This window comes from Convolutriloba macropyga, chromosome 14 (assembly GCF_964194025.1).
Source record: "Convolutriloba macropyga chromosome 14, txConMacr16.3, whole genome shotgun sequence".
NCBI classification, from domain to species: Eukaryota; Metazoa; Xenacoelomorpha; order Acoela; family Convolutidae; genus Convolutriloba; species Convolutriloba macropyga.
The window spans coordinates 33953305-33978527 of record NC_134481.1 but is presented as its reverse complement, the minus strand read 5'-3'; the positions used below and the strand labels follow the sequence as shown (position 1 = coordinate 33978527).

The window sequence follows — 25223 nt, the reverse complement described above, 5'->3', positions numbered from 1 at the left end:
CCCCTTTTACGTTCACCCTCCCAACACTTCCACACTCCCACATTCCACCCGTAACCTCGCACTCTCACGCCCTGCCCAAGCTAACCTCCTAACCGCGATCCTGGCCTCCCCACTCCTCCAGCTCTCCTCGTGCTCACCCCTCAAAGTTCCTCCCTAAGCCGCAGCTAGCAGCTGACTCTGTTTTCCTTCGAAGTTTAGCAATCATATTAGTCCTGCTGTTTTTTATGCAATTTTTCATTTGAGCGTTTTCTGTCGACGCTTTTCAGAATCAAGTTAAACAAGTAAAGCCCAGAGGCTGAATGCGATTCATCGAAGCTGTTTGAGAGACAAATTCAGGATCTGATGTGCGGTTGATAAAGTTTGACCCCTCCGCTTTTTATGTTCCCCCTCACATAACTTCCACACTCTCTCATTTCACCCGTAACCTCGCACTCTCATGCTCTGCCTGAGCTAAACTTAAATCCTCGATCATGGCCTCCCCACTCCTCCACCTCGTCTCATGAGCAGCCCCTAAAATTCTTTCCCTAAGCAGCAGCTGGCTGCTGACTGAGCAATTAATTAAAGCGATTTGCCCGACGTTATTTGGTTATGTTTTTGACTTACCACTGTATTTAAATGAAATTTCAATGAGATTTTAATGTTTTGCTTCAATTCTTTTGATGTTTGTTAACTGCTCGCAATCGAAGTTTGTAGCAATTATAATATCCATGCTGCCTCTTTTGTAAAATTTTTAGCATGATTGATTTTTCATCCGACCTATTTGTTTTTGCGCCCTCAAAACGGGATAAATTATTACTGAACTTCCGCGTTTTTTTGTTCTTTTGCTCTCTTATGACTAAGTCTCACTTTTGACAGGTCCAATTGGTTTTCTCATTGAGCCGTAAGTGAAACTAATTGATGTTGTCATTTGATAGTTCAAGAAAGGGGTCTTTTTAAGTATAAATTTAGCGTTTTACTGAATGCTACTTGCATTTATCTCAGCGTTTCACTCGTAGCTTTAAACTGAGTGCTACTAAAAGTGATGCATATGTTCTATTTATGGATGGGTTCAATCGGTTGAATCTCGCAATTAGCCAATAATGTTTTGTATGTTTTTGATACTATTGGTTTTTCTAGAAATTATAATTTTTGAGTTTTGCCCGTATTTTTTCTGTTTTACTAATCAATAAGGTTAATTAATGGCAGGTAGCATTGACTTTCTTATAAGACATTGATTAAACTTCATTGTTTTCAGATAATAGTTTTTGCTGTTTAATTGTTCTCCTACGATGTTTGTAGCAATCATATTAGTCGTGCTGTTTTTTATGCAATTTTTTGTTTGAGCGTTTTTTCGTCGACGCTTTTCAGAATCGAGATAAACAAGCCCAGAGGCTAAAATGCTATTCACCGAAGCTATTTAAGAGACAAATTCAAGATCTAATTGGTGGTTGATAAAGTTTGACCCCTCCGCTTTTTATGTTACCCCTCCCATCACTTCCACACTCACTTTTTCCACCCGTACTCTCGTATACGCTCACGTATCCACCTCGCACTCTCTTGCCCTGCTCGAGCGAAACCCATATCTGCGATCTTGAGCTCCTCCTTTCGATTCATGCTCACCCCTCAAACTTCCCTCCCTAAGTGGCAGCTGGCTGCTGACTAAGCAAAACGTTATTGCGATTTGCCCGACCTTATTCGGTTATGTTTTTGACTTATCACTGTATTTAAATGGAATTTCAGCAAATTTTGAAGGTTTTTTCAATTTTTTGATGTTTGTTAATTGCTTGCAATCGAAGTTTGTAGAAATTATAATAATCCTGTGGTATTTGTGCTATTTTTCGCATGATCGATTTTTCATGTGACCTTTTTTTTACTTTTCGTCCTCAAAAACGTAAAAAAATTAGTGAAGATATTTCATGGTTTCAGGCTTCGGATAATATTTTTTATCTTCTTTATTTTTGATGAGTTTTACAATAAAGTTTTTAAATACTGACTAAGCAAAACGTTGAGCAATTCGCCTGACGTTATTCGGTTATGATTTTGTTTTATTGAACTGTTTTTAAATGAAATTTCAGTGATTTTTTCAGTTTTGCTTCACTTTTTTTACGTTTGTTAGTTGCTCTCAATCGAAGTTTGTAGCTTTCATTTTAGTCCTGTGGTTTTTCATCCAATTTTTTGCATGGTCAATTTTTCGTCTTACCTATTTGACTTTTTGTCCTCAAAAACAGGATAAACAGGTAGCGCACGGAGGGCATTAAATTCTCTTAGCCTTTGGTATGCTTTACTAAACACTGAAAATTTGATTCCCAAAACTGTTTTGAGGAGACAATTTTATGGCGGGAAGGCCGGTTGTTGATCTTAAAAGTTTGACCTCCTCAGTCACCGTATTTGAAACTTCTAGTTGAGCACTCAGTCATTTTCATTTCTTTCAATACACTTTCATAAAATATATTTGAACTTGAGCATTTTTTCTTTTTGCTGTCTTTTGACTTAGTCTCACTTTTTGACTGGTCCGATTGCTTTTCCCATGGAGCCGTAAGTGAAACTAAATGATGTTGTCATTTGATTGTTCAAGAAAGGGGTCTTTCAATATAAAACTAGCGTTTTACTGAATGCTAGTTGCGTTTCACTCTTAGCGTTTTACTGAGTGCTACTAAAAGTGATGCCTGAGTTCTAATTGTGAATAGGTTCAATCGGTTGAATCCCGCAATTAGCCCTGAACGTTTTTTAAGTTTTTGATACTATTTGTTTATTTAGAATTAATTAGTTTTTGAGTTTTGCCCGTATTTTTGTCTGTTTTACTAATCAATATTGTTCCTTAATGGCAGGTACCATTGACTGTCTTATAAGACATTGATTAAAGTGTTCCTTGTTTTCAGTTCATATGTTTTCTTTTTTAATTGTTCTTCAACGAAGTTTGTAGCAATCATGTTAGTCCTGCTTTTTTATTCAATTTTTCATTTAAGCATTTTTTGTCGACGCTTTTCAGAATCTAGAAAAACAAGTGAAGCCCAGAGGCTGAATGCGATTTACCGAAGCTGTTTGAGAGACAAATTCAGGATCTGATGGGCGGTTGATCAAGTTTGACCCCTCCGCTTTTTATGTTCCCCCTCCCATCACTTCCACACTCACTTATTCCACCCGTACTCTCGTATACGCTCACGTATCCACCTCGCACTCTCTTGCCCTGCTCGAGCGAAACCCATATCTGCGATCTTGAACTCCTCCTTTCGACTCATGCTCACCCCTCAAACTTCCCTCCCTAAGTGGCAGCTGGCTGCTGACTAAGCAAAACGTTATTGCAATTTGCCCGACCTTATTCGGTTATGTTTTTGACTTATCACTGTATTTAAATGGAATTTCAGCAAATTTTGAAGGTTTTTTCTTCAATTTTTGATGTTTGTTAATTGCTTGCAATCGAAGTTTGTAGAAATTTAAATAATCCTGTGGTATTTTTGCTATTTTTCGCATGATCGATTTTTCATCTGACCTTTTTGACTTTTCGTCCTCAAAAACGGGATCAAATTTTACTGAACTTTCACGTTTTGTTGTTGTTTTTGCTGTCTTATGACTTAGTCCCACTTTTGACTGGTTCGATTGGTTTTCCCTTGGAGCCGTAAGTAAAAATAATTGATGTTGTCATTTGATATCTCCAGAAAGGGGTCTTTTTTTATATAAATTTAGCCTATTTTTGTTTTGTGATATAAATTAGTCTTATTTTTGACATGGGGCCTTGGTTTTCTGATAAAAAAAATAAGTAAAGATATTTCATGGTTTCAGGCTTTGGATAATATTTTTTTATCTTCTTTATCTTTGATGAGTTTTACAATAAAGGCACCAAATCTTCATTAATTTGCCACATATCGGGCTGCAAATGTATATGGAGTAAGATTTTTTCTGTATAAAAATCCTTTAACCAAACATTTATGCATTACCCTCGATATGAATTTGAAGGACTCTAACCATTTCTTGCTCTTTTCTAGAGGATACAAACAATCTGTTTGTGGACGATCACAGATTCTTCCTAGTGAAGAGAATCGACTCTATTGGCGTGTACGGGCTGTACTCTAATCAAGTGTTGGATGCCGAGGAGTTCAATCCATGTGTCGAGAGACCTGAAATTGTATTTGATGTGCTTGTTCACAGCTCAAATTTCAAATACTTTCAAAGAGTTGCAGTAAGTGCATTTCAGCAAGTATGTAGCAATTATAATAGTCCCGCTGGCTTTTTGTGCGATATTTTGTACTACGAACTTTTTTCGTCTGACCATTTGATTTTTCGTCCTCAAAAACGGGATAAACAGGTAAAAGAGAGCAACAACTAATCTAAGCCTTGCGGCTCAGTATCCTAAGTATGCGAATCACCGAAACTGTTCAAGAGATATAAATTCATGGTTTGAAGGGCGGTTCTTAGAGTTCGACCCCCTCCTGTTTCTCCTTGTTTTGACCCCCTCCCTAAGTAGCAGCTAGCTACTGACGAAACCGATGGCTCGCCAGATAGTTGACAGCAATTCACCCGACATTTATCAGTTATGTATCGATTATTCAGTTTTAATGCATAAATTGACAAACATAAAAGCTACTCAGCTGGTGATTATATTCTGTTCACGCAACGCACCTTAAACTGCATGTATATCAAGAGTTTTGTGCTCCAAACAATTAGTGAGTTTTTTAAATAATCTCAAACGAAGTTTGGAGCAATTATTGTAAACGGATGTCTGTTTTTATGCAAAATTTTCGTTTTACCGTTCTTTTGCGTTTTTTTCTCTAGAATGTTCTTTTGTTCGCTCGACTGACTTTTTCATGCTTGACGTTTGTATTTTAAGTGATCTAAATTGCTCTCATTCAGAAGTTTATCATCTACTGTTGTAAAAACCTTGTCGCACCTTTTTTTCACCCACTAAGAGTTACATCGTTACATCGCCTGAAATAAGTTACATCTGAAGTAAGTTACATTGCCTGTTGTTCGAGAGCAGTTCGTCCGACGTTAGTTGGTCTATGTTATCCATTGAAATAAAAACGGAATAGATTGGTAAAGCCAGAGGGCAGTGAGTATCGAGAAGCAGAACTTCAGGGCGTGAACGGCAGTTTTGAATTTTGGATGGTTTGGACCCCATTTTTTACTGGTGGTCTGGAACAACTACTGGTTCGCTGCTGTCTAACTTCTCTGGGCTAGTTTCAATCTTCTCTCACTTATGCTCTAAGTGCTATTAAACGGCTTTTGCTCGGCACAGCAATCTTAAATGAACAGAGTCAATACCGCAAAACGATATCAAAAACAGAAACGGGATAAACCTATAACGCACAATTTTAGATACCAGCTACTCGAACTTTGTTTTTAGAAGGCTTAGTTACCATCTCTAATGCTTTGATACAAGCCTCGGTATCCTCTCAATATGAAACATGAATAAGTGTAGCAACAAAGAGAAATTTTAAAAAAAAAGTTTGCATTTTTTGTACAACAATCATTGTTCTCCATTTCTCTGTTCTTTCGATCCAAATCCGTTATGGGAATCATTGGCGGCTATTTTCCCGCAATCTACCCAGTATGTTTTAGCAAAGCATGAATATTTCTCCAACGGACTTTTTAAATGAACTTTAAATAAACTGCTTTTCACGTTGCGGTGTACCATCTCTTGCTGCCAGATAGAAAAGATGGTAGGAAAACTTAATTTTTAATTTGGGAGAAAATTAGACCAATTTTGTTTTCATAGAATTTAGTTTCTTGTACTTTCCTGCCGTCAGAAAGATAAATTTATAGGTTTTTTACTCTAATTGTATCATATGTGGGATCCAAGCAGCTGCTGATTGATTTGAACTGTTATTTGAAACCGTTATTTTAATGAAAATTCCTGAAAAGGATTTTTCAGTCTTCTTGAAACATCGAGCTTCAATAAGTAAATAGATTCAAAGTTTACTTTTGTGCATTTTTCTCAAGGCACAGTAAAATTTTTTCTATTGTTCTTTAATAATGCAAAATTACATGGAATTTGAACTTCCTCTAATTTCTTTTTACTTTTCTTTTTTTTTGTTTTATATCTCATTTATCATAAACAAAAACCAAACAAAGTAGTATTGCCTTTAGTTGCCTGAAGGAGCACGCAGTAGAAGAAGACATTTCAACCAGAGGTCAACTGAAGTGTAAAAAAGTTATTATATTCTTGGCTATAATGTTTTGATGATTAATACTTTCAGTGCTAATCAACGGCTATTCCTTGATTACATAAGTTCTCAGGCAACGAAATGAAATAGTAATCGTACAATAGTTTCTTCCAGGATTGCCATGTTGACGTACGTGACTTTTTCCCTGTCGTTTTCCCGTCAATAGAATAGTACATCTGAAGGCTCAAGCATTTGAAAAAGTTTTGAAAAAATTATTGGTCCACTGTCATCTAATTTTTGCAGAGGAATCAAATTATCGCTGAATCTGGCAGTCCAGTATTTTTAATAGCCGCACAACGGTAGCTTGGGTTATTATTGGCCTTCTCTTGATTTTTTACAATCCAAGTAATTTGAATTGTATTGGGGCGCTGTCTTATAAGATCTGTTCACACATTTTCATGATTTTTGAAATCAAATTGGAGTAGTGATTTTGGTAACGCCGAAAAAGGAAGTGAAGCGAAAAAGCTAGTGATTTTGCGGCGTGAATATTTTTCGCTCTAAATTTAAAGTAGAGTGAGAAAACGGTGTTAACAAAAATTTGCTTTCTCGCTAGTGGTTTTTTGTCCACATGCGGCCATTTCACTTTGATTTTTACTTTTTCGATATTTTGGATCGGATTTTTTTTCTAAATGGATTTCATAGTTCATTCTAGGCCTATTTGTTTTTCTTTAAACCAAATGCCCATTTCCTCCTTATTTTTTTGTTCACATGCTGCATCTTGACATTGATTATTTTCAAAAATTTTTTTGATCTGATTTTTTAATAATGGTTTTCCCGAATCACCTATAGTCCGATCTAGGTCTAGTTTTTTGTTCATTCGCGTGATTAAGTTTTTGGTCACTCGTGGCTTACCTCACTCTCAAAAATGACTTCCTCACTCTAAAATTGACTTTTATTTACTTTAATTCAAAGAGATAAAGTCAAATGGGTGTGTGTCACTCTAAATGAAGGTTATTTGAGATCAGCTAATAGAAGCAATAAGTTATAAAGATTCAAAATCAAAATATGACATCTCCGCATATATTGAAAAAGTTATTTTTCGTCTTTCCATTATCTTTTTGAGATTTCAGATCTAGGAAGCTATTGCGGCTATTTCCTGGCAATCTGCCAGCCATGTTAGTAGTTACTGTGCTGTCTAGTTCTTGCTGGTGTAGGAGGCTCTCGTCATTTTAACATTTTTAATTCTCACCATTGCTTAACCGCAGTCTGTAATTAGTTTATAAACGCATAATATCCTCTTCATTAGGGGAAAAGTTGTTCATTTATTAATTGCTCTGCAGCAAAGTTTTTAGCAGTATTAGTTCAGTCCTCCCCTGAGCGTGACCTACACTCTGCTGACACTTGTAATGTTAGCATCCCTCACCCCAGCCAGTTGCTACCGAGGCCAACCGCTTGCCGGTAGTTCGAGAGCAATCAGACCGACGTTAATCTGCTATGTTAACATTTTCTTAGCTCGAAAAGATAAAATAGCCTCATTTTACTTGTTTTCAAGCGCTGTTTGAAGTCATACCAGGATATAGACATCTAATCTCTATCGTGGAATTTAGAATTCTTTCTGCAATTTTACGCAACAACGTTCAAAAGGCTCAATGAAATGATACGGAATTGACCAATGAAGCTCGGGAGCTAAGACTAACTGATTTGGTGCATTGTTATGAATTGTTTAAAATTGCTCTCAATCAAAGTTTGTAGCATTTATTTTAGCCCTGTTTTCTTTTATGCGCAATTTGTAACTGACTGATTTTTTGGTTAACCCTGTCAGTTTTTGGTCTTCAAAAACGGATCGACAGATAAAGCCCCGAGGGCATTAAGTGGCTGAGTGGCTCTCTTAGAGCCTTACGCCTTTCTAGTCTCTAAGTATGCGATTCACCGAAGCTGTTTTGAGACAATTTTATCGGGTGAAGGGCGGTTCTTAACCCCCTCACTCACCCACACCCCTCTCAATCCGACGTTAGTCGGTTATGTTTAGAGTATGCTGCTAATTGCAGTTAGTTTTAAAGAGATTGTCCTCTAATTTAGAGCCGAATTCAACATATTTTTCGAATCTAATTGGATTTTGGGTCAGATTCAACTTTAAAAAATTGGCTGTAAAAAATTGGCTACCGTAATTTTTTTGTTACCTTTTTTCCTAAGTGTTTCAATCCAAACGTTGGGCAGAGTGGCCAACGGTGGCTTTTTTGCGGAAATTTGCCTGTTATTTGCCTCCTTTTTCAGTTTTGCGCGTTTTCTGAAATAAATTTTCTGAGCTTAGAAATACTTCTACTTATCAACGCATGCTTGAATGAAATGTCTAAGTGCAGGAAAAATGTTTTGAGAGTCTTTTTGCAACCATTGTCAAACAGAAATATGCATATAACGCTTTTGATAACTATGGTTACAGCTTAGCTGTTCCTAAACTAGCTCATTGTTTCAATAATTTGGATATTGTTTTCAGCAGTAAACAAAAAATACGAGTGTTTTGAGACACAGTCACGATCTCGGAATTTTCATTTTAAGTATCTCAAGAATTAAAGAAATAACTTCATGGAGGTATCGCCGTGTTGTGATACGGGTCTCTGAAACCCCAACTTGAGAATTAAGAGTAATATGAGTTGTTACTGTTAAATTCAAAGATAGTAAAGAAGATGAAGATTGTTCGATCACGTTTCGTTAATATGAACTTTCTTATGTTTCTCATTTCACTTAGATACGTCTTTCGAAATTGAGGGAGGTCAAAATATGGTCGGTGTTTTTCCTGCTTTTAACTGTCGGCTGCAACAAACAAATTTTTATGTATTCAAACGCTTCTGTGATTGTCCGCCCCATGCAGCGATATAGTTCATTCTATGATTTCATTTGCTATGATGAAAACTTTTGTACGACGCACAGGTTGGTGCGTGCCTGCTTGTTTATTTGCAAATAGAAACTGTACTTCTTAAATTGGAACCAAACTCGTGAATTTTAGGTGCATGTTGAAGTCCTGGATGTTGAGGACAGTGACTTGGAAGTGTACGGATTTGATGAAGTGACAGTTTACAGACAGACACCTCTTGGCATTCCATTTTTCACTCTCACGGTCAAAGATCTCGATCGTTCGGAGCAAGTGGCGACTCAGATCAGTGGCATCCATTTCTGCTCTGAATCAATGAAGAAAGGTCAGAACCTTTTCATTTTTTAAAAACTCTCAGAATAAAAACTGATGCAGTTATTTGGGTTATTGTGGTCTTTTTACGCTATTTTAGCCTGCTTCATTTGACCTCTCAAACCATTAATGGCTCTCGTTAAGAATTCAGTTATGCAGTAATTGGATAAATAATTGAATAATAAGTCCTTTAACTGAATAACTGATATGTTTCGTGTAAGCCCGATATCAAAGCGCCAACCTTTAAACCACACCTGTCATTTAAGATCAATTTGTGTGACGTCAGTCAGTTTTGCAGTTAATTCGCTTGCTCTCACGAGCTTGACGGAGACAGTCAAATTGCTCACAATGTAAGAACAGTTGCTGGGCATGGTTTATGTTGAACATTTTTGTTTAGAAACAGAACCATGGCTAGCACTGAATTCCAATGATTTGACACTGAGCCTGAAATCAACGCCAAACAGTTCAATATCACAGCTTACTATCACCTTGTGCATTTCTGTCGTTGGCTCATCGGAAGAGATTGAACATGATCTGATTTTGCTCATCATTGATTTCGATGAAGAGAAACCTGCGATCGGAGGAACACAGGAACGCGTAAACATGGCTTTAAAACCATGGACTGTTCCACAAATGGAATTAGTTGATCTCGGGAGGCTTACGACCCCCAATCAAGGCCTAGAGACGATATTCGCCTCTACCCTAAGGGGTCCAAGAGCGCAGGAAATGTTCAAACTAGATCCCACATCAGGAATTCTGTCAATTATTCAACCAGATTTCGAGCCAAGTGAAAGTTACTCCGTTTATTGGTTTGCGTATAATCAACAACAGCCATCTTTAGTCACAAATGTTTTTGCTATTGATTTTGAAATTGCGATTGATTTTATTCAGGACTGCATACTGGCACCTTTAGGAGACGGAACTGTATTTTTGCTTTCTGAAGGTAAAAATCCTGGTGAAGTGGGAAGTTTTCAACTGTTTCCCGACTACTGTTCGCAATCTGATGAAGAAGCAAAAGTGGAATTGGAATATTCGTTCGATGGTTTGTTCGCTGTTCAGTTAACAGGTGGCGTTTTAAGCATTGCTGTGAGTCGAACAGTCGCGTTCGCAGATCACCAGGAGTTTAGTCTTCAAATCAATATTCAGCAACTAGCAGGTTGGTGTCTTAGTGGCTATTAGTTTACTGATTTCTTTGATGACCTTTTTCCCATAAGCATGCTCAAAAAGCTCACATTATAGTAGTAAAGATACTGTGTTTCAAATTCACAGACGAGAGTACGTTCTAATGTCGCGCACCATTTCAATCGATAGTATGATTGAGAGTGATATCCAATATACGGTATATACAATAGCCGCTTGAGCATCTCAGCCGGCTGTAATAGCGCTCCTATTTTTAAATAGTCGCCTCAGCTTGGCGGCTGGCTATTATAGCGCTCCTATTTTTTACAATTTGAATTCAAAGAATTTCAATTGTATTGGTGTGTTGTCTTTTTTTGAAAGATCTGTTCACGCTTTTTTCGGCTTTCTTATGTCAGTGGGAAGTCATTAGAGTGATGATTTTAGTCACCTTGAAGTACTAAAGGGAGCGAAAATTAGAGTAGGCGTGATTTTGTTTCCAAACTACCTTTAAAGGAGTCAGAAATTGGTGTTTGAACAAGTTTTCGGTTTTTGAGAGGGAGTTTTTTTACGTGCGTCAATTTGACTTCTGTTTTCAAAGTTTCTTTTCCTTGAGTCCTTTTAGTATGATACATATGTGTTCTAATTGCGCCTAGTTGGAATTGCTAGAGTTCATCAAGGGACAGCTGAAACTTTATGACCTCAACACTTACTTGTTAAAAAAGAAAATATCTGATTTTGACCACTTTCAAAAATTATCTCTTGTCTTATTACAGTATAATCAATGACATGTTTCATAGGTTGATAATGAGGCGCAAAAAGAACCTAACTAATGGTCCAAGTTAATAGCTTATTAGTTCCCATGACTTTGACACTACTTTTCCTCAAAAATTATGAGTTAATTTTTGAGTTTTAGTACTTTTGTAGTTTTTTGTCTTATCGTTTATTCTCATTAATAACAGGCCCCATAAGTTGCTAATAGGGGTTACTTTAGTCTATTAATTCGTTTTTGTTCAAAGCTGATGCCTTCTATGACTATGACATCAATTGTTTTCATGAAATGTTTTAGAGTTTTTGAGTTTTGTGAGTTTTTGTTAGTTATAGTGTCTTATATCTTTGTGTCATTATTGACCGTTTTCATTGTTTTCTAAAAGAGCTTTACTTTTTGTTTAAAATCTTTTCAATTCATAGCTATTGCTTTCTTTGACTTACACGCTGCCCCTTTCTTTAAAAAAATGCTAATAGAGGTTACTTTAGTCGATTAAACCGTTTTTGTTCAAAGCTGATGCCTTCTATGACTGACATCAATTGTTTTCATGAAATGTTTTAGAGTTTTTGAGTTTTGTGAGTTTTTGTTAGTTATAGTGTCTTATATCTTTGTGTCATTATTGACCGTTTTCATTATTTTCTAAAGAGCTTTACTTTTTGTTTAAAATCTTTTCAATTCATAGCTTTTGCTTTCTTTGACTTACACGCTGCCCCTTTGTTTAAAAACAACTTAGTGAATTTTGAGTTTTGCAAGTATTTATTGAACTTTTGTTGTCTTATCACTTAACCCCATTAATGACAGGTTTCATCGGTTGATAATGAGAAACAAGGGAAATTACTTAGTCTCATGAATTCTTAGTCATGTTTTGATTCTTAGTCATGTCTTTAAAAAATTGATCTGATTTTTTAGTCTTGCTTGTTTTTTTTTGTTTTTGTGGTAAAGTTGCTTTATCTCAATGGAGAACTAATTGTTCTCATTGGACATATAATACGGCTTATTTTTTGTCAGGTGAAAGCTAAATCAATTCTTTGGATTGTAATTCAGGGCTTGTCCTATGTTTTTTTTTGCTTCGTCGAACTAAATGTTTCGCTTTACCTTGGTTCACAGCTTGTTCAAGATTTTCACGAGTTTCACTCGCTCATTCTGCTAATAGTGTTTTTAGACAGCAGTTGCACAGCAAAGCAATTCAAAATGAACAGACTCAGTATCAAAAAACGAAATCAGAATTAGAAACGGGAAAAACGCATAAAACCCAGTTTTAGATTCCTGATACTCGAACTTTGTTCTTATAAGTCTTAGTTACCCTCTCTGATGCTTATTGGTATTGATACTAGCTCTTGCATCGTCTCACTATGAGACAGGAGTATGTTCAGTTACAAAATGACGTCAAATCAGTTCGCACTTAAAATCATTATCTTCACTATTTTTTTCTTTCAATCCCAATCGTGGTTATGGGAATTAACGGCGGCTTTTTTCAACGAACTTGCCGGGTATGTTTAGTTAGTAAGTTCTGCATATCCAAATATTCAAAATCGGCAATCCAACGAACTTGATGCTTTTACTTCAATTTGTTTTTAGATACGAGCGGTTACCGATCTCAAGTTAACATTCACATCATAGTGCATGATGACCTGAGCAATAATGTTGCTCCAAGAATAACTAGAATTGGAGGTCATCCTGTACTAAACCAACAATCTTCAGAAATCACAGACCCAGGAATTGTTCATAAAGTGAAGATTGTCGTGGAGCAGTTCCTAGATGCTGGTGAAGTCATGGCTACCGTTTCTATCAACGAAGCCCAATCGCCTGGAAGCGCGGCGTATGAATATTTCAAACTTATTTTAAGGATAGTTTTAGCATGTATAAATTTTGTCATCCTTCGTGTTTTCCTGTGTCATACAATAAATCTATTAAAAAACGCAAACACAAAACTGAAAATCTAAAAATTTTATGACATCAATGTTACATCTTGTATTTTTGGGGCTTTTCGGGCCTTTTGTTGACAACAGTGACAATACCGCGTCTCATATTTTCTCTTTGCGTCACTGTTTTCCGCGTTTAAAAGCTACTCGTTGACTACCGACAACAGCGACGAAATAAGCATGAACATCATCAGTCGTAATCGAGGATAGCACAACAATTTTCCTGCAGTTTTGAATTTTTAACCATTCACAACACTTCTGTTTTGGAGACTTATACTTATGGTGCGAAGGGCGGTTCTTAACCCCCCCCCCCCCCCCCACTATTGTCACCCCCATCGCCCCCCCCCCCCCGCTGCACCCCCCCCCCCCCCCCCCTCCGCTGCGCTCACTTACGCCCCTTCAATTACCCGGGTCACCACTTCTTAGTAGTCATACAAGGATCATATATGGTATCATACAAATCATAACGTATTTCCTAGTACGATCCTTGTATGACTACTAAGAAATCACATATGAAAACTAGGAAATCATATATGAACCTTGTATGACTACAAAGAAATCATATATGATCCTAGTATAAATACCAAGAATCATACATCTATTTTTCATAAATTTTAACACCATTTATGTCTTTTAAAAATTGCATTCGGCAGGGACTCAATTATGTGATTCCCCGGCATCACTTTGTGATCCGCCAAAAGACCCAAACGTACAATATCATATGCAAAGTTGGGCACGCAATAAAACAGTAAGTCCAAATACATGAATAAATTTCTGATATTCTCTGAAGCCAGTTTATATCTATAAATGCTCATTTACAAAAAAAATATTCGCAACAATTTTTGCAGATAACCTCAAATTCGTTTTCTGAATATATTTAAGTTGGAAAGTTATTTTTTTCGCCCACACAAAGAATCAAATGTGGAATGCAAATGCGAAATAATAATTTATTATGTACTCTGACTACATTATACGGGAATTTGTGGAACCAATCAATGTTTTATGTGTCATATATGGCCTTGTATGATTTCCGGGAAATTTTTTCAACATCAAAAGAAAATGAAAGATATACAGTTTTTAGACTTTGAATTTTTTTTGTATGATCCCTGTATGATTTCTAGGAAATCATATATGATACTTGTATGACTACTAAGAAATCATACAAATCATTTATGACCTTGTATGAATACTAGGAATCATATATGACCTAGTATGACTACTAAGAATTATGTATGATGAGCAACCCGGGTAAGCTAAAGCTGACCTCAGTAAACCGTGCCTAGCTACTGATGAAGCCAACCGTGGGCCGGTCGTTTGAGAGGGTGTCAGGAAAATTTGCCCAATGCCGTTATACGCAATGCCAAAATACCCAATTCCATTATACCCAATGTACTTTGATATTTTCGTTCAATAATCCGACAAAAAATTAGCAGTCGCTATTACCCGTATATTTTAACATACTTAATGGCCATGGCCATGCCTCAGCGGCCCGTGGGACTTGATATGAAACTATCAAAACCGAACTTGTTATTAAATTATCCGCTTGTTAAATCATACGTGTTAGAGATATTTTCTGCTAATAAGTGCTCGGATTAAGAAACGAAAATCTCAAAGTGAATTGTGTATAATGACATTGGGTATTTTGGCATTGGGTATAATGGCATTGGGTAAATTGTCATGTAACCGTTTGAGAGTAATTCGCCCGACGTTAGTCGGTTATGTTCTTTAGTGTTCGACACGTAACATATTAATTATGCTCTTAATCCACATCATTATTGCGAGGCTGTTTCTGTAATTTATCACCAATTAGGATTTATCTCATGTCGGTCTAATTGATACGTTAACTATCGTGATTATTAGATACTGTAACCATGCACAACAGTTGCGATGGAAGCGGACAACATGGTAAAGATCTTGCCGCTGCTGTCCCCGCGTTCTTAAAAAGGCATCGCGGAGAAATAACGAATTTTCCCAATATTGCAACAAATCTGAACAAGTTTATCTTGCTCGCTGTTGTTTGCACATGATTGTAATTCTAACCTTATCATGGTCGTGAAAACCAGTGACATATTTGAGTAAATTTACTCAATAATTTCTACTATTGGCAACGTAATGTTGTTTCATGCTTTTTGCTCTTAACATGAGAACTTAAGGGCAAGGGGGCACTGCGCTAATGCTGTTTTTCTTTTAATTAATGAGTCGAGATGATAGTCATACTACTTGTGTAAGCTTTTGAAATTTCTTGTTTTTCTTGCACTACAATACGTGGGCAGCAATAAAAGACATTGACAAGTGGCATATGGATTTTTACAGGTTTGAGCTTACTAACATCAACAACCTTGATCAGTTCCCGTTCACAATATGTGAGACAACTGGAGAGATAATTGTGACCTCCAGGCTGATATCACGGATAACTTATGAAGCTCAAGTGACTGTTCAATCAATCGAGAACGCATCATTGTCGGATTCGGCACTGTTTTCAATAGTTGTTGCCCCTGGCCACAACGTGTTTCATGACTATCCTTGTTACTTGTCAACTGGAACAAGGATGTTAAAGCTTCAGTTACCTCTTACAAATGGCCGTAAGTTACCATCAGACATAAATATAATAAATATCTTTGCAGTAAATAGATGAAATCTCATCTCTTGTATATACATAATTTTGACATGCCTGAGTTTGGACGGCATTGAATTTTAATACCACCGTTTCGTCGCCTGTCACAAGTGGCGTTGAAAATTAGATTTTGGAGCTCTGAAAGAATTTCTGTACATTTTATAAGGTTATTTTAAATTCGACCCAAATTGGAGTTCACATGCCTCAGTCCCTAGTCACCGATCACGCGTTGCTCTGTTTCAGAAGTTCTCGGGCAAGTTTCTTGTGTTGACTCATTTAACGGCGTAACATGGAACAACGCAGTAGACGATATAGCATCAGTGAACCAAATCTCCGGAGTTGTGACTTTGAACGTTGACGTCGTAAACGCTGGAAATTACTCCGTTCTTTTATCCTACAATGTGATCGATGCAGACAATAGCGGACCATTTTTCATAGAACTTGATATTGAAGCACACAGTAATTTGGATAGTACCAGCTCTTGGGAACCGCAATTTTCGATCATGACTAATCAAATCAGCGAAGGTGTTCAAACTGATTTTCTAACATTTTCCGTTCCTGTTGAGGTTGAAAATATTCGCTCTTTTGATTTGATTTCCGCCAGTTGTGGTTTTGCACATTTCCAAATTTTGCAATCATCAGATTCGACTGAAGTTTACACCTTGCGAAATTTAGCAACCCTTGACTACGATTCTGGATGCCACGAAGTAAAAGAATTATACATAATGTCAACCAATCAAAACGGGGAAAACAGAATTTTTAAAATTGACAATGTTTTTTCGGTCCTGAATCTGAACGATCACGCACCCACGTGCGGAGGCTTAGCGGGTTATTTGTCGTTTACAATTTCTGAGGCTTTTCGAGCAACTTCTGAAAGTGATTTGTTCATTGAAGACAAAGATAGCGATCCGTACAATCAAAGATCCATTCTAATTTTTCCTGTAGATGCTAATTCTCAGAAACTTATCGACAGTCAGATAATATCGCTTGTGGGCACATCGCTTGTTATCTCCACATCAGACCAAAATTTCATCAATCGTGAAACGTTGCCAATAAGAAGTAGCGAATTTGAGCAGTCGACGCTGTTTGTGATCAGAGTAAGCGATAGCGATAACGAAGAGCTCTTCTCAACTTGTTTGTATGAACTGGTGATATCTGATGCCAATGAGTTTGAGCCGCAGTGCAATCTTATTGATGATCAAAATTTCGCCGAAGTTCCAGAAAATGCAGAAATAGATTCTTGTGTCACAACTATTGTTTGCACGGACGAAGACGCATCTCTCGTACCAGTAATTCAGTTCTCGCTCTTAGAAGGAGGGCAAAGTTTTTCTATTGATTCGCAAACTGGTGAAATAAAGACGTTGGTTGCATTTGATTACGAAACTACTAACCAATACCAGCTGAATGTATTAGTGCAAAATGGCGAGCGGGAAACGAGTGTCATCGTGCAGATTGTAATCACGAATGTCAATGATGAGCTTCCGGAGTTTGCAGATATTCCGGTTGTTGAAGTACCAGGTTTGTGTTTTTAATACGTTTCTTAATCCAACTACTCAATACAATTCCAACGGTTGTTATTTAGCGCTGTTTTTTAACGATTCAGAGAATCTGAATTGTATTAGCGTGTTGTCGTTTTTGATGAATCGGAGTGTCTTTACGGCGGTGTGCTTTTAACGACTCGAAAGAGGCGTAAAGGTGATCTTTGGATTTTGTGACTAGAAGAGGAGTATTGTTGTTTTCCGAACCACTTTAGTGGGAGAGGAACTATATACTCAACTGGGTTTTTTTAATCAGACAGTTTGGCCGATCGATTTAATCATCGTAGAGAGTTGTGAGTGGTATCATTAGAAAGCCCCTCCAGCGTAGAATATGGAATTAAAAAGATGTTTTCAATTTTCCTTTTTTATAGGGAGTTATCGAGGCTTAAAGTTTTGTGAATATTCGTCGTAATTCAGCTGTTTTTATTCACTTATTCGGTATTTTTGACCAAATTTTCGTCAATTTTGCTAAAATATATTAAAATTGTTAACTGTAGTATTATTGTTCATCTCTAAAGATAGGCGAGGGTTGCTGAATTGTTCGATCCGAGTTTTTTGGCTAGAATTAATGCTAAATTTGCTGGAAGTAGACACCTTAAAACTGCGGTCATACTCTTTGCAAGCTCAAAAAAGCCATTTGTACTCCCGCTGGCTTTAGGAGTCTTCTGGACTTATAGTTTTTCCAGTTTTTTGCAAATTTAAACTCGATAATTATACAAAATGCGTTATTTATTTTGGACAAACTGAAAAATTTTGTTTTAAAATTGATATAGTTCGCAAACTTTTGAACAATTGAGTGTTTTGTTAAACGCGCAGCAATATCTGGGCTGATCTTGATCTCAACAGGGATCCTTACGATAAAAAAAGTTTTTAGATTTTATGGGACGCGACTTTTTTTTTTACTATTTCCGCTATGTAACTGTTTCTTATGCAAATTACTGACAAGAATTTCGAATCAGGGCTCAATTAATGACAGATACTTTTTACAATAAACGAATTCCAACGAGATTAAATTATGGTTTCAGAGTTTAACTCATGGCTCTGACCAATTGTTTTCGTAAAGATTTTATGAACTTCTTGAATTTTGCTTTGTTTTGTTATTTTTTGTAGCCCAATGGCTTAGTGTCTCCAATCAAAGATCCAGTTAGCTTTCAGGAGGTATTATGAACCTAGACAACTCTTTCAGTTGTTATCTAATGCCTGTTAGGACTTTGAATATATCACCGATATTTTCTTAAAAACTAATATCTCAGTAAATATCGGGAAATATCGGTGAAAATATCTCAGTAAAAACAGACAGAAACCGATTTCCTGTGAGTTTCAAATTAATGTTGGTAACGGTTTTATATTCAACTAATGATTTCTTTGTTTTGATATTTCGAGTTTTCGTTTTTAAAAAAAATTATTGAGCATAATTGCAAATTTTATTTTGTTTTGTTCATTTTGTTTCCGTGTCGAATTATCATATTTTTGGAAAGGCCACGTAAAAGAAAGCATAGAATGGAAAATTCACAGCGTTGGGAAATTGCGTATCTGGATATGTGAACTGTTTTTGCAGAATAGTTTATGCTTTTTTGGCTTAGACAGTTATCTCGCAAAATTTTGTGTATTTTTTGTTTTCGCCAATGTTTGTCTTTCGTTTTGTTGTTGTACGTCATATACCTGATAACGATAGGTTTCAGTTGCTTCACGAAGACGTATAGCGCAAAATCTGGTTGAAGTTTCAGTTTATAGCTGTTTGTGTGTTAACGAAACGTTTATTTCAAATTAAATTTTAAAGTTTTTTCTCAACTGTCTCCTTCTTGCTTTCATTTTCGTCGCCATGTAACTCAATCTCTTTAATTAGAAGTCTCAATTAATTTTGTTGATTCAAAACTTTTTCGCGCCTGATTATTCGTTGTGACTGATTGCTTCGACCATTTAGTTTCATAAAAAGTTTTGGAGATTTCTCTACTGTTCAATTTTTGGGTTTCTTTTTGTTGTCATGTATACGTAGTCTTTTTATAAGGAAGGCTCTTTGATTTCCTTTTATAGGGAAGACTTGCTGAGTAGAAAGTGATGATTTACAGTTCTTACAGGTAAGATGTCATAATTATAGTGCCTTGACCAGTGTGATGTCGCAAAATTGTTTGAAGTTTTGGCTTCTTTATGTATTTGATATTTTGTGGGATCGTGAGTTAGTCTCATTATTAACAGGCCCATTTGGCTTCCTGAGGTATTGCAACCCAATCCATCGCTTTTTGCTGAAATCTTAAAGTTGTTATGAATTTTGTAAATATTTGTTTTCAAAAACATATTTGGGTTTTTGAGCTTCTTCAACTAGTTTTTGGTCGGTTTATAGTTCATTCTCTGTAAACAAATGTCACAACCCGTTTCCAAAAAGCAATATTTTTTTTAACGGTTTTAACTTAAAACACTTGCTTCTCGGCTTTGTTACTAGTGTTACTACGAGATTTCTTAAAATGTTTGTACATTTTAAAGGATTTGTTTTCTTTTCAATTTTAACAATAATCGTTGGTCAAATTGGCTTTTAGGCAAGTTGAACATTGGATTATGACATGCCTCAATTGCTTCTGATGGAGATATAAATGAACATTTTAGTGATTTCCGTTGATATCTGATGACATTAATAATTGTGAAATTAATTGTTTTCAAAAATAGAAACGTATTTTTGAATTTCTTTGCTCTTTTTTCACCCCTTATGCAGGTGCATTGAGGACAGGTCCCATATCTTTACTAATGAAGTATAGGTTTAATTGTTTTGTTTAGGTTTTTTCTGATGCGAGTTTGGTTTTTTGATTTTTTTTTATTATAGACATCGAGTTTTGGTCACAACGGTTTGTTGTTTGATTTTTATTATTGTCCTTACGAGTAGTCCCATTATCAACAACTTTCATCGGCCCTCTAGCGTGGGATTATCTTATTCAATTGGTTGTTTATTGAACGAAGTTTTCTATTTCTTCATTTGGTAGCCAAGTCCAGAATGTGGGTGAGCGGGCTCGGAACATATATGCGTACAATACCGAGCCTACTTGTTTCTGTTTCTATTAGGACAATTTACAGAAAAGAAATGCATTTCGTTCATAAGGCAAATTCAGTTTTGCAGAATTTTTCAAAGGTTTAACACAAAGGCACATAACCGAGCCTCCTTGTATCAATTTGTTTAAGTGAAAATGGGGTCTGAATATTTGAATTTTTAGTATTTCAATTGCTGTCACATTAAGCAATTATTTGCTTTTGCGGCATTTTTTTAATTTTCAAATTACTGTTGGTTTTTAAAATGCAATTTTTCGCTTGATCGGTTTTTGGTTCGACAATATGACTTTCCGGGTTACTTTTTCAGGCTTGTTTTCTCTAAGTTACCTTCATCCAATAAGCCGCTAACTTAAATCGCGGTAGTTTGCTACTAATCAAATGAAAGTTACGCAAAAGTTTGTTTCGTTTTTTAAAAATTCTGTAGTGGTATAGAATGAGCGCTATTATTTATTGCTTTTGAACGAGGTTTGAAGCAATTATTGTAAATATATGTGTCTTGTGTAAAATTCGTCTGACCGTGTTTGCGTTTTTTTTAACATTCTACAAATTTCACTTCTTGGTTGAGTTTTTCAGGTTTAACTTCGTGATTTTTTGAGTGATCCAAATTGCTCTTGTAAACAAATGTAGTCTCTGTAAACAAATGTCACAACCCGTTTCCAAAAAGCAATAATTTTTTTTTTAACGGTTTTAACTTAAAACACTTGCTTCTCGGCTTTGTTACTAGTGTTACTACGAGATTTCTTAAAATGTTTGTACATTTTAAAGGATTTGTTTTCTTTTCAATTTTAACAATAATCGTTGGTCAAATTGGCTTTTAGGCAAATTGAACATTGGATTATGACATGCCTCAATTGCTTCTGATGGAGATATAAATGAACATTTTAGTGATTTCCGTTGATATCTGATGACATTAATAATTGTGAAATTAATTGTTTTCAAAAATAGAAACGTATTTTTGAATTTCTTTGCTCTTTTTTGACCCCTTATGCAGGTGCATTGAGGACAGGTCCCATATCTTTACTAATGAAGTATAGGTTTAATTGTTTTGTTTAGGTTTTTTCTGATGCGAGTTTGATTTTTTGATTTTTTTTTATTATAGACATCGAGTTTTGGTCACAACGGTTTGTTGTTTGATTTTTATTATTGTCCTTACGAGTAGTCCCATTATCAACAACTTTCATCGGCCCTCTAGCGTGGGATTATCTTATTCAATTGGTTGTTTATTGAACGAAGTTTTCTATCTCTTCATCATTTGGTAGCCAAGTCCAGAATGTGGATGAGCGGGCTCGGAACATATATGCGTACAATACCGAGCCTACTTGTTTCTGTTTCTATTAGGACAATTTACAGAAAAGAAATGCATTTCGTTCCTAAGGCAAATTCAGTTTTGCAGAATTTTTCAAAGGTTTAACACAAAGGCACATAACCGAGCCTCCTTGTATCAATTTGTTTAAGTGAAAATGGGGTCTGAATATTTGAATTTTTAGTATTTCAATTGCTGTCACATTAAGCAATTATTTGCCTTTGTGGCATTTTTTTTAATTTTCAAATTACTGTTGGTTTTTAAAATGCAATTTTTCGCTTGATCGGTTTTTGGTTCGACAATATGACTTTCCGGGTTACTTTTTCAGGCTTGTTTTCTCTAAGTTACCTTCATCCAATAAGCCGCTAACTTAAATCGCGGTAGTTTGCTACTAATCAAATGAAAGTTACGCAAAAGTTTGTTTCGTTTTTTAAAAATTCTGTAGTGGTATAGAATGAGCGCTATTATTTATTGCTTTCGAACGAGGTTTGAAGCAATTATTGTAAATATATGTGTCTTTCTTGTGTAAAATTCGTCTGACCGTGTTTGCGCTTTTTTAACATTCTACAAATTTCACTTCTTGGTTGAGTTTTTCAGGTTTAACTTCGTGATTTTTTGAGTGATCCAAATTGCTCTTGTTCTGAAAATGAGTGTGCTGCTAAAACAGAGCGGTTGTAAGGTAAGTTATTATAAGGCCCTGAGAGCCGCATGGTTAGTGCTTTAGTCTAGCACGACGATAGTGCGGGTTCGAAACCCTCCGTAGGCAGATTTTTTTGCTGCCATAAAAATTTATTTGCGCTACGGGCCGCTCTGAATTGAATTGCCCCGCTTGTCGTTGAGAGCAATTTGTCCGCCGTTTGTCGAGTTGTGTTTATCATTGTAAGCCCCTCAGTGGCACCTATATGCCCCACCTATATGAAGTAAGGACCTTCTAGACACCTGCAGTTGTTTGAGAGCAATTCGAGCAATGTCAGGTGGCGAGGTTTCATAACTTTCTTGCTGTTAAATTGTGATTTTCTTTAGCATTTTGCCAGTTTGGGCTTTAAGTGTTCATAGTTTGTTCATACAAAAGGTAAACACCGAATGCGTTTACAAAGCCGTTTGGACTGACTATACTAACTATATAATATTGATTGTTTTGTTCTTATATTTTTGTGTTGTAACTTCCTTTGTACTTTTATTTTTGTACTTTTAGCAAAAAGTTTGCCTGTAAAAAACGCAGAAGTTGATATGTAACGCACTAATTTGTTTGATTATAGCTGCAAAGCTGTAAGCTGAGCGTAGCTATATTGCGGTGCTCTTGGTTTTTTTTGTTTCGTCGTCTGACGCTCTTTTTTCGTTTTACATTTGTTCACACAGCAGAGCTGAAAAAGTCAAATTTTCTGAATGACTTCTTCCTCTCACTAACGGCATTTGCGCGCGTGACGTCATTTCTCACTCGCTTTAGCAAAAGTTTTTAGGTTATTTGCGTGATTAGATTTTGATCATACGTGACTTACCTCACTCAATAAAATGACTTTTGCACTTTAAAACTTAAGTTTAATTTGAATTTGTTTAAGGTCAAAGGAGCTCATATGTGCAGTAAAGGTTCCTAATTAGAGGCTTCTGTGGAATGAATTTTAACAAGCTTTTAATTTATCGCTGAATGTTTTTAGCCTAGTTTTTTGAGCGGCGTCGATTTTTTTTCAGTTTAGATCTGTATGTTTCTATCTCTATTATATGGCACGCAGGTCTATTCTTTCGCAGCTATTCCGGCAATCTGCCGGCTATGTTTATATTTCTTCATGGTTTCTTTCTTTTCTAACCTTCTTTTCTCTTCATTTTATAAATTAATTTGTTGGTTAAATTGGTTCGGAGTATTTAGTTTACGTTATTCTTCTTTTCACCAAAAGAAACGAGATAAAAGGGTAAAATCCATGGGGGGGAGGAATCTAGGTAGCTGTTTAAGAGTCTTAGTAGGCGCTAATTGTCTGGTCACTGTGATAAGCGAAACTAAGCTTGTGATAAGTGAAACAGAGCTTCATGGTGTCAAGAACAGTTCAAGGCTTGGAGTCTTTCTCGCTTTTTCTGCTTGCTGCCCCCCAAAGTTGGCTGGCCTCTCTAAGCTTAGCTAGTTGCAACCAACTCAAACAGCTTGTATGTCGTTCAAGAGCACCTGGAAGAGGTTTTTTAAATCATGCTGTTTTGAATTACCTTCACTTTTCCGGTCTAACTGATTTTTTGTAGTATGCGCTGCTGGTATTAATCGAGTTGCATAGTCATTAACGTTTTGAGGTAAATTTTCGGCGTCGAGGCATTTGATAGCTATTTTGGTGATTGAGGTTTAGATTATGTTCTTGAGCATTTTGCCATAACGGTTTTTAGGTCCACGGAGGTTTTTGGTTGCATTTAGAATTCCTATTTTTTTGAGCGTTTGTTTCTATTTTTTAAAATTAATTTGAGTAAATTTGATCAAATATTGGCCTAATTTTCTGTTTCATGATGTTTTCTGCCTATTTATCCAGTTCGTTTTTTTCTGCAATGTTCTTCCAAGGATTGTTTTTCTCGAACAGAAACTAAATTTGCTGGAGTTTTGATTCTTCGGTTATTTCAATTGAGTCAATTTTTAGTGTTTTTTTTTTTAATTTTTCTTTGCTTTGCTGAAATTCTGTATCTAGTTTCCTCTTCTGTGTTTCAAGTACTCGCATCTCAAGGTATGTTTTTAGCGAGGCTATTATTGGTCTCTCCAATTTTCACGTAGGGCGAGGAGACAATGTGTGAACCATATTTCGTTCTCTATAGTGGATTTTTTGCAAGTGCTTTTTTCACGTTTCACTTATACTTTTCAATGTCTTTCAGTCTGCTGCCATCTGTTTTGAGGTTTGATTACTTGTAAGGAGTCCTGTGTCTCTCTAATCTATTAGAAAATAACTGCTAAATTTTTAAAGATGCAGTTATTTTGTTGGTTTTAGATTCTTTGAGTGCTGGAACTGAAATCTCAGATGATCTGGCTGCTGCAGACGAAGATGGATCTGTGCTCCAGTTCCACATTACGAGTGCCCGCATGAGAGATTTGTACTCTGTGGATCTGTCGTCTGGCTCTCTTGAGGTACAAAAAGTTGAAAATAACTCGATTTTCATTTGTGATTCTTTTATTTAATCCAGGTTTCAGACGAATGTTGCCAGTTTTATTGAGAAATGAAACATGTTTGTTTAATAGCTGCGATAGATGAGCGGAGCTATTATTGGCCTTCTCTTTGTTGGTTTTACGAATTTAGGATCAGTTATGGCGACATGTGAAAACAAGAGGTTAGGTCAATCTGCTGAACAAAAGTCTAACCGAGAGAGAATAGTGGTTTTTGTCCATACACATCATTTTGTGAGTGTGCGTGCGTGCGTACGTGCGTGCGTGTGTGCGTGTGTGTGTGTGTGTGTGTGTGCGTGTGTGTGTGTGTGTGTGTGTGTGTGTGTGTGAGAGAGAGAGAGAGAGAAAGAAAGCGAGGAAAGAAGTTGTGAAAAAAAGAATTTTTCTAAGAGTGAATTTCTTCTCGTTCACGTGCGGCATTTTAAAAGCAGTTTTTTAGCTTTATCTCTCAACCTTTTTTGGTCAAAATGGTTTGTCAAATATGAACCAAATATTAGACTTTGAATGCAATTTAGAATTTAGTCATGCCTTTATGGATGC

The 25223-nt window shown here is 36.2% G+C and overlaps 1 protein-coding gene across 1 annotated transcript in view; it reads left to right on the top strand.

Moving 5' to 3' along the window:
• LOC142353673 (protocadherin Fat 4-like) overlaps window positions 1–25223 on the top strand; it is an 88407-nt gene that overhangs the window by 31573 nt on the left and 31611 nt on the right. The window contains 7 exon segments of the mRNA XM_075405977.1: window positions 3963–4156; window positions 9085–9274; window positions 9659–10417; window positions 12725–12965; window positions 15382–15650; window positions 15926–17200; window positions 24511–24647. Coding sequence (XP_075262092.1) covers window positions 3963–4156; window positions 9085–9274; window positions 9659–10417; window positions 12725–12965; window positions 15382–15650; window positions 15926–17200; window positions 24511–24647 — 3065 coding nt within the window.